General features: G+C 40.6%; 1 protein-coding gene across 10 annotated transcripts in view; it reads left to right on the forward strand.

Moving 5' to 3' along the window:
• Positions 1-18,488, forward strand: part of ZNF521 (zinc finger protein 521) — a 236,906-nt gene that overhangs the window by 94,908 nt on the left and 123,510 nt on the right. For all 10 annotated transcript variants that reach the window (XM_065752588.1, XM_065752580.1, XM_065752581.1 and 7 more), the window contains one exon: positions 6,258-9,610. In XM_065752588.1, the coding sequence (XP_065608660.1) occupies positions 6,258-9,610 (3,353 nt within the window). The remainder of the gene's footprint in view (positions 1-6,257; positions 9,611-18,488) is intronic.

Below are 18,488 nucleotides of genomic sequence, written 5' to 3' on the forward strand. Positions count from 1 at the left end.
TCGCTGATGTGAAAAAAACGTGATGGTTCTATTAAAGTTGCAGTTTGCAGTTTTTCCAGAGCTGTGTATCTTTCTATAGAAAATAAATAAATAAATAAATAAATAAATAAGGAGAATGTGATATAATAATATCTATTTTATTTAGAGTTACTTTAGGGGTAGTTATTCTCAGCAAATTCTATTAAATTCTTCAAAATCATGGGTTCTTTTAGTGATGTGTATGTTAGGACATCGCTGAAGCCATGTTAATGCCTAAATGCTATCCGTTGATCATCTTGTTATTTAGATATATTCCGTACACAGTGCTATATTGTTTTATTTCAGTAATATCCAACCTCTTCATTTACTATTTGTTCACACCTGCATATTCCCTTAAGATTGCATATCTCATTTTCAAGGTAGCCCTGTAGACAATTAGTGGTGATAGTAATATAAAATGTGTCCGGCACTAAAACCTGAAACAGCCATTACAAGTAAACTATATGATGTATAATAACCACTCCACTCAATTACCTGCACAAAAATGCAAAGATTTAAAGCTGTGGAGATCTATCATACATCCAGTTAACTGACCTACCTACCTGCTGCTTAGTCCTTCCTTCCCTACCATTTGAATTCTATCTTGTATTTTGTTATTGGGTAAACCTGCAAAGCCGTGCATTTATGTATGTTGTCCATTCAAACATTTCCATATGTGTATGAACACAGCTGCATGTGTACAGTTTTGTATGATCAGCTCTTTGGCTGGTGGAGAGGAAACCAGTAACAACTACACCACAATTCAGTGCGCACACGTGCATACGTTTTCATCCACCTATTGCATGCGATAGTGCGTATTGTTAGATGTGTTTGTGTTGTGCTGCTTGGTATAGCTGATTTGGCATTTTTAGTATCTGTTCCCCTGCTGCATATCCATTGTTATAAATGTCCCTTGCTATGTGGTACTTCAGATGAGGTCTTGTAGGGTGACAGTGTGACCAGTCTGCTGTTACCACTAGGCTGGGCAAACCAGTAGAGGGTTTCTGTAGGACTCAAAGCTGGGGGGTGTCATTCAGCTGAACTCCTTGAACTCTTGAATTCTCCTTGTTTGGGCCCACCCGCTTCAGCTTTTTGCCAGCTCTGTGTTTCAGAATGGAGGAAAAAGAATTTTTCTTGCAGGATGGCTCAGACCTGGGAGATACGAGTTCTGCTTCCTCCCTTGCACAGATTACATTTGTAACCTGAGGCAAACTGCTCCAGCTTTTCTGTGCCCCAGTTACATGAACAACAAAACAGGGAAAACAGAAAGATGTTTTTATAGGATATTGAGAATATTAATTAATTCGTAAACTCTATCAGAGGAATGTTATATATTATGATGCATAAAGATTTGCTGACATTTTCTTTAGGAAGGTGACCATTTGTCTAGAGGCAGCAAAAATATGTTTAAATCATGCAGAAAAGTAAGGCATGATAAAGCAAGTGCTCGAAGCATATTCCAACCAAAACGTGCCTATGTCGTAAACCTTCCTGGTGACCAAATAACATTTTTCTGAAGCGGTACTGTTAATTCAGTCAGCAGCACTGGGGAAAAGATCACATTTAAGACTTCACGACTACTGAGGTTGGCACATGAGCGGCTGGCTGTGAACTCCACAGAGGTGCTTTTGTGCTTGGATGCTCCCCCTTCTTCCCTCCCTCTTCCATTGGATAACTCCTTCTGGTATTACTTCACTTTTCTGTTAGTGAGCACTCTCCCCCATAAATATGACTGAACAGGTGTTACTCTGCTACTAACTGAGTTTCCAGCTGTCCTCCTCCAGCACAGACCAGGCAAAATCTGTTGTTTAGTCCTATTAGACAGACTAGAGAACTATCAAGCCTGAGATGGAGGTCTTCCTTGCAGGATACGGTAGTTTTGTTGCCAGAAGATGGTCAGGAAGGCCTGGCTGGCTAACAAAGACAGTCCTTCAGCCGCTGGGTGTAGTTCCAGTTTTGCATCCCCTTTGGCAGCGACACAGAGACTGCTGCAGTGTGGCCAGCCAGCAAAATTAGGAAATAAGGACCTCTTTTATTTACTCAGGCTGCTGAATCATGGGCATTTCTGTCTGCTTGGAGAAAAGTCAGGCAGCTCTACTTTCCACTGGAAGTCTCAGGAGTGCTTGGTACTTTCATCTCAGAGTGTTCACACACTTGTTTTAATGTGCTTTATGGAAATGGTGAAACTCAGCAAGTACAGTTGGTGGAGAAAAACATCTGCACTAACTATTCACACACATTTGCATCTTTAAATAGACTTTTAGGACTTTTAGCTGATTTTCAGTGAAGTTTTTTGGTCGTGAGTGCTAGAGCTTTCTTAGAAGCAGTGAGTGTGAAGTGACTGGTTCCAAAAATTAAAAATTTACATGGACATGTTAAGTGCATCACACTGAAACTCAGAATAGTTGCCACGACACAGAAAAAGCATTTACGGTAAGTAGCACTTAGTGAGTGGCGAAGGATAAAGAATAGGTCGATACAGAAAATATATTTTAGAACTCCATAAACACTCTGTGGCATACCTGGAGCCTTCCCCTGCCCCCAGATAGATGTATGCCACTCCTGGGGACTTGTACGTATGCATCTGAATTTCATCCAGAGTATTTGAAAACAGCTTGTGATAACATTTAAAGTCGGTATTTGTAATGTTGACATAGCTCAGTGGGTAGGTGTCTGCTGATTTATATGCACATGGATGTATGCAGAGTAGCAACAAACTGTTTGTGTTTTCTATCAGAGTGACTGGCAGAAAGGGGCTGGAAGTCTTTTATCTCATTGGCAGGCCAAGCTTCACCCCCAGCATAAAGTCGGGTCTGTGTGAAGTGCCCTTGGGAGGGCAGGAGTGGGGTCCCCCCTCTGAGCCAAGAGCCTGTCACTACTCACTGAATGCCAACTCCTGAACGTAGCCTCAATGCATGGTGGCACGTGGTGGACTACAGCCATTTGTAAATCACTGTTGTATGTGGTGCAGCGTCCCCATGGGGAAGGGGTTAGATCCGCTGTCCTCAAGTCAAGGATAGCCCCTTAGCTCACACATGAGTACGGGGAATGTTGTGAGTCCATTACAGCACATAATTCCCCATGTTCTCGTTGGGAGTCCACAAAGCAAAAACCAATCCACAGCAAGACATTTCCCTCATCAGCAGGAGTAGGGAACCTTCATAGGCTGTCAATAACCTGCAGGCCCCTCTGCGAGCCCTTGATGTGAGTGCACACAGAGGTCCTCCTTCTGGAGCAGCAGCCGCCTTTGGGTAGGCCGGGAACCATGCTGGCTGCCCCGTGACACTTGTGCACAGGAGAATCCTGTTGTCCTCCGCAATGTGCTGTGTGGAGGTCCCTGGGCCTGGCTGGGGGGAAGTAGTTCTTCAGGAGCAGAGGAAGGGCAGATTTTCAAATTTCAAACAGCATAAATGCACATTAAGCTAGAGGTTTGCATTTTTCCCTTTTGTGCTGAGAAAAATACTGTGCGGGATTAATATGGGCTTGGATTAAAAACCCCAGCAGCAGCGTGACATGCAGAAACACTTGTTTTTGCTGGCTGGAAAGAAAGAACCAGCTCTGTGCTGTAATAACAAACACTGTTCCCCCTCCACTATTTTTTTTTAACCTTGTATAAAAGCTAAAGGAGAGAACCCAAGCAAACGAGGAGGATTGGATGGGGGAAAAGGAGCTCCCATTCCTTGTTCAGTGGTCATGCTCAGCACTCGATCCCAACCCTGCTGCCAGTCCAGTGTCCTGCTGGGGCTCACAAGCCAAAGGGAATCATAGTTGTACAAGAGGTAAAACCAGGCAGGCGGTGGCCACAAGAAGAAAGTGATTTACTACTGTGCCAATGATAATGCATCATTCATAATGCTTACTATATATTCCTCTAAACATTTATACAATAATGCATCATTTTTGAATGGGATATACTTTTTAATACCAAATTTGTTTTTAAAATATGTGGCCTAGGCAGGTGTGGGTGTGGGCTATTTTCCTTTGCTCAGTTGCTTGACATGAATTTCTGTTTATCATCTGGCAATGTCCGTATGTCAAAAATATATTTGATTTGATATTCAGAAGCTTTTCCACTTAAGAAACCTGGCTGAAAATGTTTGTTTGAAATAAAATGTAACAAAAGCTAACATTTTTTCTGTGAGTAATTTTTCCAGTGCTGTGATCATTTCCAATTTTAGAGTCAAACCCAACAATTTGAAAGGGCAGTGCACAGATTTGCATCATAAGTCTCCCATGAATATTCCAGTCATTAATGTACCAACTCGAAAACTCAACTGTCTGGTATCATTTAGTAACTATGACAATAAGTAATGTTGCTTTAGTACACTGCAGAACATTTTAGTAGATGATAGTACTTTTGTTGGAGAAAAGGAATTTCAGTTTTGTTTAGTTTTCTTTTTTCTTAAGAAAACTGTCACCTTTGCTATCAGTTCAAATTGGGGATGCTTAGGCTTGGGTTTGCTTTTTTATGTAACTAATGCAGAATCATACATAGATAAATGCAAATATGTTCTGGTATAAGTCTACTTATATGTGTGCATGCATGAGAAAGGTGAGTGTACTCTGTGAACCTCCCCTCCCCTCCCTTCAAGAGGTAAACAAGAGGGTAAAAAACATGTAATTTCAGCTTATGCTGAAAAGCATTGTGTCAGTGGGCAGCGATCCAGGAATGGTGTTTGGTTGTTTCCTCAGAGTTCGATGGTTACCATCTGGCATTGATAGGGAGATGGTGTTGTCATCAGTTTCTAGATGCAGGAAAGAAATGAATACTCATCTGTTTCCTGTGGATAAGCAAGAGGTTGATCATCTAGTAAAATCTTGTTACCTTAAAGAAAACAGGCTTGGAATTTGTTTACATAACATAGGCCAGCTCTAACTTCTATGTTAGTGTAGCAGTTTCTTTGAGAGAAGGGTGGAGATGTGAAGAAACAGCATTTTTCAAGAGCGCCTTAAGAAAGACATTTTTCAAAAAGGTTTATCTTTTCTTTTTCTGCTCTATTACTGTAATTAATTTTACTTTTGAAAGTAAGAAAACCACCAAGCATAACTTATGGAGTGGAATAAAAGGATTATTTGATTTAGAGTGGTCTTTCAAGCATTCTAACAACTTGTAGTCATTGTAGTACTGTAGTTTATGCTTAAAATAAAAGGTGTAAAAATTGTAGAACGCCTGGTAAAAAATAAAAAATAAAAATTATGACTTGTCCTGTGTAAAGGTGAGGTTTTATCATGGATAACTAGTTTAGTTTATTATCTGGCTAGCATTCCTGTTTCGTCTTTTCCTTGTTACTCATAAATCTTTCAGCTTTTATTGTATTTTTTTTATCATTTTTCCTGTTTCCAGTTTTCCACAAGTTGCTTTGTCTGTGATCACCTCACAGTACAGGTTCTGCTAGACAAAGGAAGTTCAGCTGGCTGAGGCTTTTGCAAAAAGGAAGAAATGGTGGGCAACCTCTTGAACTTGAAAAAGGAAAAAAAATAATGCTGTTCACATCTGACCCTTGTGAAACTTTCTAATTTTCCTTCATCTTGGCTGTCGGTTTGTTAGTTTGTTTTGACCGTTGGATGATCTTGCTGCCAGCTTTCAGGAATTGAATTGCATAGTTATAGGAGAAATCTGGTTGTGCTTTATTAGAGAAAACATCACAGTTTATGCTGTTGTCCTGTTCCTTCCCTGCAATTTTTCGTATTGCCGTTTAGAGTAACACCCAAGTCTCTCTCAGTAATAGCCCACATTCAAAATCAACTTCAAGGGGAAAAAAAAAATGAGACAAAGCAGAGGGAATTTTTTTTTTATTAAATATTAGGAATGTGGGTTGACTATATTAATTTTAAATCATTCCTGTAATATTTTCTCCTTTCCTTTGGCTCTTCAGATGCTCACATAATATGCAAATCATTTTCCAATGGATACAAAAGAAACATTAAGTATATTAAAATCTGCATTTTAATAAATGTGTCAGTGTATAATACATATCTTGCAACTGAGAAAAAATGATAAAAAAGCAATAAAAAGGTAATATAAGCACAGAACTATTTAATAACTTTTAATGTTTTATAGTCTGATAAAAATAAATGTGGTCTTGAATCTGTTTGATACAGGTGAAAGAAATACCCTAGTCTGAATTTAATACATTTTAGCTATTTAGGAGCAGCAGGTCTCCGTTGTCTGTGTGCATCTGATATCTCCTTTGACCTGTAGAAATTAAGCTTGTGGGTGTGTTTCTTTTTCATTTCAGATGGAGTGGATGTTGAGGATGACCCCACTTGCTCATGGCCAGCATCATCACCTTCTAGCAAGGACCAGACTTCCCCAAGCCATGGAGAAGGTTGTGATTTTGGTGAAGAGGAAGGAGGCCCAGGGTTGCCCTATCAGTGCCAGTTTTGTGACAAATCATTCAGCCGCCTCAGCTACTTAAAGCACCACGAGCAAAGTCACAGTGACAAACTCCCTTTCAAATGCACGTATTGCAGTCGTCTCTTCAAACACAAACGAAGCAGGGACCGCCACATAAAGCTTCATACGGGAGACAAGAAGTATCACTGCAGTGAGTGCGATGCTGCATTCTCAAGGAGTGATCATCTTAAAATTCACTTAAAGACTCATACGTCCAACAAGCCATATAAATGTGCCATTTGTAGACGTGGATTCTTGTCATCTAGCTCACTGCATGGTCACATGCAGGTTCACGAGAGGAACAAAGATGGCTCTCAGTCTGCTTCCCGGATGGAGGACTGGAAAATGAAAGACACTCAGAAGTGCAGTCAGTGTGAAGAAGGCTTTGATTTTCCTGAAGATCTTCAGAAGCACATCGCAGAATGTCACCCTGAGTGTTCACCTAATGAAGACCGATCTGCTCTTCAGTGTATGTATTGTCACGAACTCTTTGTAGAAGAAACGTCTCTGGTGAATCACATGGAGCAGGCTCATAATGGCGAGAAGAAGAATTCGTGCAGCATTTGCTCTGAGAACTTTCACACTGTCGAAGAGCTGTACAGCCACATGGACAGTCACCAGCAGCCAGAATCATGCAACCACAGCAACAGCCCATCATTGGTAACTGTTGGCTACACCTCGGTCTCAAGTACCACTCCCGATTCCAATCTCTCTGTGGATAGTTCAACAATGGTGGAAACGGCTCCTCCTATTCCAAAAGGCCGTGGAAGGAAGCGGGCAGCTCAGCAAGTGCCAGATATCACTGGTCCTTCAAGTAAACAGGCAAAAGTTACCTATAGCTGCATCTACTGCAACAAACAGTTATTTTCCAGCCTTGCTGTTTTGCAGATACACCTGAAAACTATGCATTTAGATAAACCTGAACAAGCCCATATCTGTCAGTATTGTTTGGAGGTATTGCCATCTCTCTACAATTTGAACGAACATCTTAAGCAAGTCCACGAAGCTCCGGATCCAGGGCTGATTGTTTCCACCATGCCTGCCATGGTGTACCAGTGCAACTTCTGCTCTGAAGTGTTCAATGACCTCAACACTCTTCAGGAACATATCCGATGCTCTCATGGATTTGCCAACCCTGCTGCTAAGGACAGTAATGCGTTCTTTTGTCCCCATTGCTACATGGGGTTTCTTACAGATTCTTCTCTGGAAGAGCATATTAGACAAGTCCATTGTGATCTTAGCAGTTCCCGTTTTGGTTCCCCTGTGCTCGGAACCCCAAAAGATCCAGTAGTGGAAGTGTATTCTTGTTCTTACTGTACAAATTCTCCAATATTTAATAGTGTTCTTAAACTGAACAAGCATATCAAGGAGAACCATAAGAACATTCCTTTGGCACTGAATTACATCCACAATGGAAAAAAATCCAGAGCCATGAGTCCCTTATCTCCTGTAACCATTGAGCAGACCTCTTTAAAAATGATGCAGGCAGTTGGAGGTGCTCCTCCCCGTCCTGCAGGTGAATATATTTGTAATCAATGTGGTGCTAAGTATACTTCCTTGGATGGTTTTCAGACTCATTTAAAAACACATCTTGATACTGTCCTGCCAAAACTGACCTGCCCTCAGTGCAACAAGGAATTTCCAAATCAGGAGTCCCTGCTGAAGCATGTTACCATTCATTTCATGATCACCTCAACCTACTACATCTGTGAAAGCTGTGACAAGCAGTTTACTTCTGTGGATGACTTGCAGAAGCACCTACTAGACATGCATACATTTGTATTCTTCCGCTGCACCTTGTGCCAAGAGGTTTTTGACTCCAAAGTCTCCATCCAATTACACTTGGCTGTGAAGCACAGCAATGAAAAGAAGGTGTACAGATGTACGTCTTGCAACTGGGATTTCCGCAACGAGACTGACCTACAGCTTCATGTTAAACACAACCACTTGGAGAACCAAGGCAAAGTGCACAAGTGCATCTTCTGTGGTGAGTCCTTTGGTACAGAGGTGGAGCTGCAGTGCCACATTACTATGCACAGCAAGAAGTACAACTGCAAGTTCTGCAGCAAAGCTTTCCATGCTATCATCCTGCTGGAAAAGCACTTAAGGGAAAAACATTGTGTTTTTGAAACTAAAACTCCGAACTGTGGAACGAATGGGGCGTCTGAGCAGGTTCAGAAGGAGGAAGTGGAGCTCCAGACCTTGTTGACAAATAGCCAGGAGTCCCATAACAGCCACGATGGCAGCGAAGAAGATGTGGACACGTCTGAGCCTATGTACGGCTGTGACATTTGTGGAGCAGCTTACACCATGGAGACTCTCCTGCAAAACCACCAGCTTCGGGACCACAACATTCGACCTGGGGAAAGTGCCATAGTGAAGAAGAAGGCTGAACTCATTAAAGGGAATTACAAGTGTAACGTGTGTTCTCGAACATTCTTCTCTGAAAACGGGCTCCGAGAACACATGCAGACACACTTGGGACCAGTGAAACATTATATGTGCCCAATCTGTGGCGAGCGGTTTCCATCCCTTCTGACTCTTACTGAACATAAAGTCACGCATAGTAAGAGCCTGGACACTGGAAACTGCAGGATTTGCAAGATGCCTCTCCAGAGTGAGGAGGAATTTTTAGAGCATTGCCAGATGCACCCTGACTTGAGGAACTCTTTGACAGGGTTCCGCTGCGTGGTGTGCATGCAGACAGTGACCTCCACGTTGGAACTGAAAATCCACGGCACATTCCACATGCAGAAAACTGGAAATGGTTCTGCCGTGCAGTCCACGGGACGTGCACAGCATCTCCAGAAACTGTACAAGTGTGCTTCTTGCCTGAAGGAATTTCGTTCAAAACAGGATTTAGTGAAACTTGACATCAATGGTCTGCCATATGGTCTGTGTGCTAGCTGTGTTAATCTCAGTAAAAGCGGTAGTCCAAGTGTCAACATCCCTTCAAGCAGTAACAGACAAGGCATGGGCCAAAATGAGAACTTGAGTTCCATTGAGAACAAAAGCAAGGCAGGGGGACTGAAGACTCGATGTTCTAGTTGCAATGTTAAATTTGAATCAGAAAGTGAACTCCAAAACCATATTCAGTCAATCCACAGAGAGCTTGTTCCAGACAGCAACAGTACACAGCTGAAAACACCACAAGTATCTCCAATGCCCAGAATCAGCCCCTCCCAAACTGAAGAGGTAATCCTTTTTATTTTGCTCTTGACACCTTCCATCCTTCTGGAAAAAAAATCCCCCTTTTCTCTAGTCGTCTTGTCCCTTGTCATGAAGTTCATAGGCTGAACCATGTTACATTTCCATCTGTAGCCATTAGCTAGTAATTACTTGCTTCTTGATATGCCTTACATCTTGGATTGAATTGTGCGGAATAGGACTAATTCCAGTCTCCCTAGGATATTGTCTTCTGTATCACTGAGGAGACCTATCTTCATGCCAGCACAACTGAGATCTGGAATCTTACCCTAGCTATGTTAATGTGTTGGAATCCCCAGCTAGGAGTTGTGCTTACGGCAGGGAGCATTAATGACAGAGGAGTAGAACGCAGTGTGCCAAAATGCTGGCATAAGGGGTAGATTTTTAAAAAATATTTGTGAACAACAAACTGCGGTGGGGTTTTTTCTCTGTAAATTGTGTTGTAGACATTCATTTTTCCCACTTACAGCATATTTGGATTAAATAGAAGTACAACACTAGCCTAAGGTAAACTGGGAAATGTGTCCTTCAGATGCAGTTCCTTGTTTTACTTCTCTTTCCATTCCCCATGAACAGATTTCGATATTGCTGAAGTACCTAGTGCCTGATGAATGAAACCCCACTCTTGCAGTATAAATAAGAAAATAAATCAGAAAAAAAAACCCACAAAGGCTCAAAGTCTTCAAAGAACTCATCAGCTTCCTCAGACACCAGTGACAAAGAAATAATGGCTGTGTGGGGGTGTAGAGAGGAAAGGTAGGGAAGTCATTTACTGACTGAAGGGAATCTGTTTAATGTATTATTTTCAGAAATAATAGAAATAGAGTGACCTGGAATTAGTGTTTTAGACATGGTATTTTGCATAATAACCTGTTATAGTTCAGGAAGCCTTAAAACACAACACTAACAAATTAGAAGAAATAATAGCTTTTGTTTTGAGAAAGCTTATAACCTGAAATGTTGCAAGTGTGTTGTAACCCTTCACTGTGAATGCATATGGATACCCTGTGGTTAAAGAGCTGCTCTTTCATCACTTTCATCACTCCCTATTTGTGATCCCATCTGTTGGGTAAGAAATCTCTTAGCCTGTCGCCCAGTAGACATGTGCAAACTGGAGGGCAGGGGCAGACAGAGAGAAGGAGCGGTGATACATAAGGATGCATGGTCCAAGAGGTAAGTGTGAGCTACTGAGAACGTAGGTGGGAGGAGGCCACTGAAGCAGCATAGGACCTGGAGTGTTACCAAGAGGAATGCTCCAGTCAGGAGATAAAGTGTAATACCAGTCAGGATCCACCAGAGAAAGACTCCATGCTTTTATGATGCCTGCATCTCTGGGGGGTGATGGGTGACATTTGAGGATGGGATGTGGTGTGTAGTTAATGGGAGGAGTAGTTCGTCAGATTGAGAACTGCAAGTTTAAGGAAAACTTTTTCAAAGAAGCGGAAAAAGGAGTGGCTCCCATTATTGCTATTTAGGCCATTGATGGTCCTGTGGTATTGCTGCTGAGTAGGAATCACCAAATGACCAGATATAAATTTTTGATAGATTCACAGTCATCCTATTTTCTTTCATCTTCAGAAGGCTGCTTGATATCTCTCTTCCCAGTCATTTTGGAAGCCACTTCCTGCTACCTCAAGCACAAACAGAATCATACATGTTAAGACAGTTAACAAGATAACATGTTGGCAGTTTGACTTTCTCTTGCTTGTAAACTAAGGAAAATGAGATTAGGCCCTCTCTTGCCATGATATAAGGTCAGTTACCTTCAGTGTCCTAAGGGAATCTTCTTGTACTTGGATCAGGTATAATCAGGGTTCTTGTATCTTCTGATTGGCCTCATGTTTCTTTTCTTGCTCTTTTCAATTTTTATCTTAGGAATGTATGTAAGATGAAAAAGCCTTTTAAACTACAGCAAGATTTCTGAGTAGCATTTGCATGCTTTCTAATCACCACTTGCCTTCTGCCTCCCTTCAGAGCTCTTAAACTGATTTTTCAGTGCTTGTGGTTCTGTCTTCACATATGTAACCTAGACTTTCACATACTTTTCTCATGGGAGGCAAAAAGCTATCAAGTTCCTGATAAAGCATTAGTACTTCTGGAAACTATAAATGCATGTTTATAAAATCTTAAAAGATAATTTGATTTTTCTAACAGATATTATTTCAAATTGTAGTGATGCGAGCGTTATAGCAATGAGAATCAAAATTCAAAGTGGTAATGCACAAATGTTCTATGCTGTAGATTTGTTATCTAGGCTGAGAGAAAGAAAAGCGTAAGTGTATAACATAAACAGTAAAAATAAATCAGATTACTAAAGCTTACTATTAGTAAGTGGCTTTGCTACTGCACAGGAAGAATATTTGTTGAATTGAATGAGGTAATGAAGAAGGCAACTTAAACATGCTATTTTGGAGAAGTTTTCAACCAAAAAAAATCATTAAATTAAGGAGTGAAGGTTTCATTTGCATAATTTATAGTTGTTGGCTTGAGTTGTCAAGCTTCAAGTAAATAGTAGTTCATTTAAGAAGCAAGAAAAATATAGCTATCAGACAGTTAACAGTGCTGAATACTCTTTGTTACTCAATTAAAAAAATTACTGTGCTAAGAGTGCTAGAAGACAACTTTTTAAGAGAAAAGGTTACACTAAACACATGGTTTCTGGGTTCTTGGCCAAGTATTCTTATGCAGGGCCTCTTCTCCCTGATAAATAATGACAGGACGAGAGGGAATGGCCACAAGTTGCGCCGGGGAAAATTTAGATTAGACCTGAGGAAGCATTTTTTCTCTGAAAGAGTGGTCAGGCACTGGAATGGCCTGCCTAGGGAGGTGGTTGAGGCACCATCCCTAGCGCTGTTCAAGAAGCGTTTAGATGAGGTGCTAAGGGATTTGATTTAGTAGTTGGGTAGGGATGGTGATAGGAGGATGGTTGGACTAGATGATCTTGTAGGTCCTTTCCAACCTAATGTACCTATGAACCTATGAACCTTTTTAGACTGTACAAAATAATATGATAGGATGTGATTTTACTATTGTCTTAAGACAAACAGACTCAAACAATTCAACCGTGGATAGATGGCTATTGAAAGAGCTTTAAAATTAGTAAATCCCTAATTTATTCTTTGAGCTTAAAGAGATGCTGAATTCAGGCTGTAGATGAGGGTGTAGGTTTCTTGTAAAAATCCTAAATTATTCCAAGTATGCTGTTAGGCTAGAATAATAATCTTGGTGATACTTAATGTTTAAAAGAACAAGGTTTGATGCACTATTGAATTGAGTACTTGACAGAAGTTCTTTTCCTGTCACTCATGTGCTGTGGCTGCTCAGACAAATCCACTTGAACATCTCTGCTTCGTTTTCCTTATTGAGAAAATAATTTTGATTGATATTTTCTGAAAGTGAGTTGCCATGCTTAATTATGATACATCTTTTGTAAAGCACTAGGAAGATGAGAAGCGATGTTCAAGAAAAGATGTGTTGCTTTGCCTCTTTTGCTCCTCTTCAGTATGTTGCCATGCACCTAATGAGAGAACTCCCGACTCAGCAGAAAAGTGTGCCTTTTCTTTTTAAGCTTCACAACTTCTGTACATGCAGAACCATACCAGCGTAACAGTTCAATAATAATTATACTGCTAATTGCTTCGCATGCAGGGGAGGAGGGAGTGGGCTTTACACCAGCAGTTCATTGGTAAAGCTGATGTGCTTATGTGTCCTTGTGAGCTGCTGTGCTCAGTTTGGGGTCCTTGTGGTAACGTTCAGAGTAGGGCCTCAGCTAGCATAATTGCTTCTGTAAGTAAGTAGCTTAAGTTATGTATCACTTTTTTTTCCACAAATGTGAAGCTCATGTGAATACTGTATTACCTGTGGCAATGCAGACAGTCCTTCATTAATAATACAAATACATTCTGGGTTTTCTGGTCCTGAGAAGAGAAGGGGCAGTGCAAGCACACTGCCAAATTACTTCAGGAATAAATATGTTTATGTAGGTGTTGCAGAAGACTTACAGAAATTCACTGTAGCAGAGAATCAAAAGTGCTGAACAAAGGAGAAAAGAACTAGCAACTGAAGACTGACAAAGAACGGGAGAATCTGGGGCTCCTCTCTGTCCTGTTGTGATTGTGCAGAGAGGAATGCCAGGGTTGGCGTGTCCCAGCTGGGGACCCTGAACATGTCACAGCACCATTCTGGAAGGAGCCATAAAGGTGCAGGCTGGCAATGTGCTCACGGAAACGGGAGTCACAAAATTCAGGTGCTGAAGAGCTGGTGGCTCCCTCAATCTCAACGTATCTGACCTCAGATGAATCTTGAAATGGTACCCCTGGGAGCACAAATGACATTCAGGTATGTGTATGGTTTTAGCTTTACATTTTTTTCCCCTCTTTATTTGTTGTGGGCATTGAATCTATCTTTCTTACTGTTCCTCACCTCGTTTCCCCAAGACTGGCAAACTCACAAAGACATACCTGGAACTGCCTTTTGAAGTGGTTGCTTTGTTTCAGCAGAAGGTACTGGCAGTTAGAGGCAGAAAGAAGAGAGGAACGACTAAGCAACTCAGAAATGTTCCCAAATGCATGCTTTTGGCAGGGCACGCAACAGCATCTTAAAAACATAAATCACTGTGCTTTTAACTGAAGAAATGCACTGAAATCAATACTCATGTATTTAATTGAAATGCATAAAGAAATTAAAATAATCCTCCTCATCAGCAATCCAAGCTGATCATTTGAACTGCAGGATTTTTGTGGATAAGCACATAGACTTGTAATGTAAACATTGGGCTTCCTGTCAGTGAATCCAAGCCCATGATTTTCATGCTGGATTTTGGATTCCAGGATAGAAAAAGGTAAAAAAGGTTTGTTGCTGGCACTATGATTTGCCTTTGAAAGAGTTTGTGGAAGTAATCTGTGGCAAACATATTTTCTGCTTCTGGAGTTTCAGAATGAGCCCTCTGAAAAGACAGTTTTACCTTCTGGCATCATTTTGACAATGTTTTTGGGAGGGTTAAATGTGGCTATATGTATTTTTAGCAAGGGCTACTCCATTTTTCTAGACACAAAAGGCCACTTTCACATTACCGTACTCTAATTTCTGGTAGTGCCACTGACATGGAATGGCTGACAAGATAGCATTCATCTCTTTGTCTTTACACTTTCTGTAGTGATCTATCAGACAGGCTCCTCTGCATTTAACAAAGACAGTGTTATTTATTACCCTGTTGCTATTAATCCGACTGAAGTTAAACAACAAATTTCCCACCTTCCCACTCTTATCAGTTTGTGAAAGGAACTGCTCATGTTAACTGGAGCTGCCGAACAGAAAGAAGGATGAGGGATAAATGTAGTGAGGTTTTTTTAGTTTCCTGTCCACTGATCATTAAAATCTAATACTGTCTGTCATGTTATTTGTTAGATGCTTCAGCTGAGAAGTTCTTCACACCTTTGGAAAACTTTGCATCAGAGGAAGAAAGGATAACATGTTCTCCAAATTTTACATGAGTCCCAAGCGAAGGTTTCCATGAGACATAGCAGCGGAAGGAGTGTCTCCTTGAAGAAAGACAAACAGGAGAGAGGCATGCGAGAGCAGATGAAGACATAAACCAACTCTAGAGAGGGCAAATGTAGATTCAACAAAGCTTTATGTGACAAAGTGCCATAAGATGTATGCTCCAGCAGATCAACTGGGCAGCCCACTGTTTTCATGGGACTTTCCTTATACGTGTACCTACTGGTCAAGTGACCAGAAGAACATGTCACAATTTCTCTTCCACACAACACCAGTGGAATGTCGGAACAGTGATGAGTGTTAGTACTTTGACCTCAAAATCATGTAGAAGCCAAAATAAACTTCCTCTTTTTTTCTAGCCTGTTTAGGAATGAGACACAGGAAGTCATAATATCTCTTTTTCTCTCTTTGCATACATCTTTAGAGTTCTCTCTCTTCCCCCTCCAACTTTTGAATTATTCTTGCCCAATTTCAACAAAAACATTATAGCCAAACAGGAATATTAAAATCTATAGAGTTTTTACAGCTTTTGGGAAGAAAAGTGACCCAGCAGGTGATAGAAACCAGACAAGAAAGAAGCCTTTTAGAGATCCAAACCAGGTATTAACTGAAGTTCATACCTGGTTTCTCTGCAAAAGTCAATCAACTACAAGAAATGAAGCTATAAGAAACCACAAGCCACTCTTTGTGGTGATCACACAATAACTTCTTAACTGACTGTAAATGTGTTGAGAAGTGCTGTTTGTTTGTTTGTTTGTTTGTTTGTTTTTTAATCACTTCTCAATAAAGCTATTATATATAATGTGTGTATTATTTATCTCACACACCACACATGACACCCAAATTTGTCACTGTCATCAGGAATAACACTGGGTTAACTGTTAATTTCAAATGAATGTACATCCTCAGTAAAGTTGTACAAAATGAACGTAAATGAACCACCTGATAGGTGCCATCCAGGAGGGTCCTTTTGTTTGACCTATATCTCTGTGAAGACTGGTGATTGATCTTTGGCCTGATTGGTTGTTCAGAACCTTTGGATACTTTTTTTCTCCTTCCAGTTTCATCTTCCATTTATTCTACTTACTGCATTCTTTTACAAATTATTGTATAAAAAATAACTGTAGATATGACAGCAGAAATGTGTGTCCTGCTAACATCAGTTGTTGCCATGGGCCATATCCAGGAAAGGGTCAATGGGCACAAATTGAAACACAGGGGGTTTCATGAGAGTAACTGTGGTACAAGTTGCCCAGATGTTTTGGAGTCTTGGTCTTGCTGCCTGAACAGAGGATTGGCCCTCCCAAGGAGGGAGGAATGCTGTCAACCTCAACCACCCTGTGATTCTGTGGTTTCCAGTGTGCTTTGGGCCTGCCTAACAGATGCACATTTGTATTACCTTGGTCTTTTTTAGTGGTTAAACCCTTACTGCTAGTATAGACTTCATAAGTCAGGGAATGAAAAGGTGGGGCATCTCAGTACAGTTCTACAGGTAACAATGTGCAAATAACGGAAAAAAGCCACAGCTTGCAGTTTTTATTGGAGAGCAAAGTTCATCAAAGTGAAGGCTTCACATGCATTCATTGATCATTTGCAATGGCTGTGAAATGCCTTAGAAAAGCCCCTTAAAAATATAGCCTCTTAGAAGTGTAGTCATTAAAAGTTGCTGCTTGTATATTCAGAAGCAGTGTGGAAGATAGAAGAGAAAGAGACAGTTTGTCCACTTGGTCGTGCTTCCACTATTTTGGTATCCTGCGTAGGATGGTGCCTGTCTTGCCTATTATCCATCTAAAACATTCTATGAAAAACAGGCATTTAATGGCTTTTCATGTCCGGAAGACCTTCTCTTCCCTTCTGCTTTTTCTGAGAGGAAATGGAATGGCTCACCAGCAGAGAATGATCTGAGATTCCAAGCTTCCAAATTTCCTTTTTCCACCTTCATTTCCACTGCCACAACAGTCCACTTGGTTTCTGTTCTGATGATTAAAGTAGGTTTGGTCACAAACCCTAAGAATATGGCTGTCAGCATGTACCAGTCCTGCGGCTTTCCCTGACTAATTCTCCGTTGATCCTGTTCCGCTGCTTGGGTCTTCTTTGCTAGCCTAATAAGAGAATGTGTGCAATATCTGATGATTTTTGTGAGTTCTTCCTGTTAACCTTAATTTTTTTCTTTTAATCCCTGCCTCACAATTTCATAGTCCATATAATCATGGTCTAGGCAAGCCTAGACATATGCTGTTTTTCTGAAAAAAAAATAAAAATCCTGTGATCTCTTTTTCTTTTAGAATATGATAGATTGGAGCCCATGAATGTATTATAGGATGTACCTAAGAGGAACTGTTGGGATTTTAAGAAGTAATATGAAAGAAAAGGATTATAAAATAGGACAGAGGGAATTGTGGGAGGTTCCTGTATTTCCCTTAAAGGAAAGCAAGTATGTCTTCACAAGAAAAACTGGCAGAAAAACCATTGTGGGCAGTGATGAAGACTGACTCAGTGGCATGCTTGTTTTGCTGGTACACCACTTCCTTGGGCAGCTCTGCTGCCCCAGCTGAGGTTTGCCAACTGGGCGCGCAGTTAGGCTTCACTGCAATGTCAGCAGCTGCATGCCTGCTCAAGATGCTGCTGGTATATTTGTTAACATTGACGTGGCTTAATGGTATCCATACAGAGTGGTGCTGTAGCTACAGCACTATGATTGTGGAATTCAGTTCTTGGAATATTTTATAGTATAGGCGAGCTTTTGTATAACTCCAGTCTTGCCACTGTTATCATATGAAGCCTTCACTTGTGAAGTCCCTTTGACTTGCACAAGTGCAGAGCTAATTGCAGAAGAAGGATCTAAGGGGTTTAATCCTTCTCCTGATATTTCAGTGAAAATTAATTTCTTATATATTATGTATGAGTAATATATTTCTGTTTGTACATTAATATTAATGCTGCATATTTTTGAGCACAACTGTTCAGTAGGGCAGAATTACACTCATAAGTAATAGCCCAGAATTCTTCAGGAACAAAGGTTCAGTTGAAAGTGGACAAGTAAGGAAAAGAAAAATGTCCCGAGTCTCGCTTCAGAGACCAAAATTAATTGTCATTAATTTTCCATAGCGTGGGAGAAAAGTGTTTTTAATGTTCAAATTAAATAAACAAAATGAGGTGTATAAAAGGCCCCCAGTTTTGCCTTTCTGTTAAAATCCAGAGAGCTTTTTCAAAATTCGTGATGGTGAAAAGAGACAAAAGAGTATTCTCTTGTGCGTACTTGCAAACTATTAATTTTATTGGTCTACATCTGTTGCTGATTGTTGGTGAAGAAAGTAGTGGCTTTATTGAATGGCAGTCTGTCTCAGTATGCCTTTTTTAAAACAAA

Source organism: Cyrtonyx montezumae, unplaced genomic scaffold (assembly GCF_038088225.1).
Source record: "Cyrtonyx montezumae isolate F1298 unplaced genomic scaffold, pur_monq_1.0 scaffold_8, whole genome shotgun sequence".
NCBI classification, from domain to species: domain Eukaryota; kingdom Metazoa; phylum Chordata; class Aves; order Galliformes; family Odontophoridae; genus Cyrtonyx; species Cyrtonyx montezumae.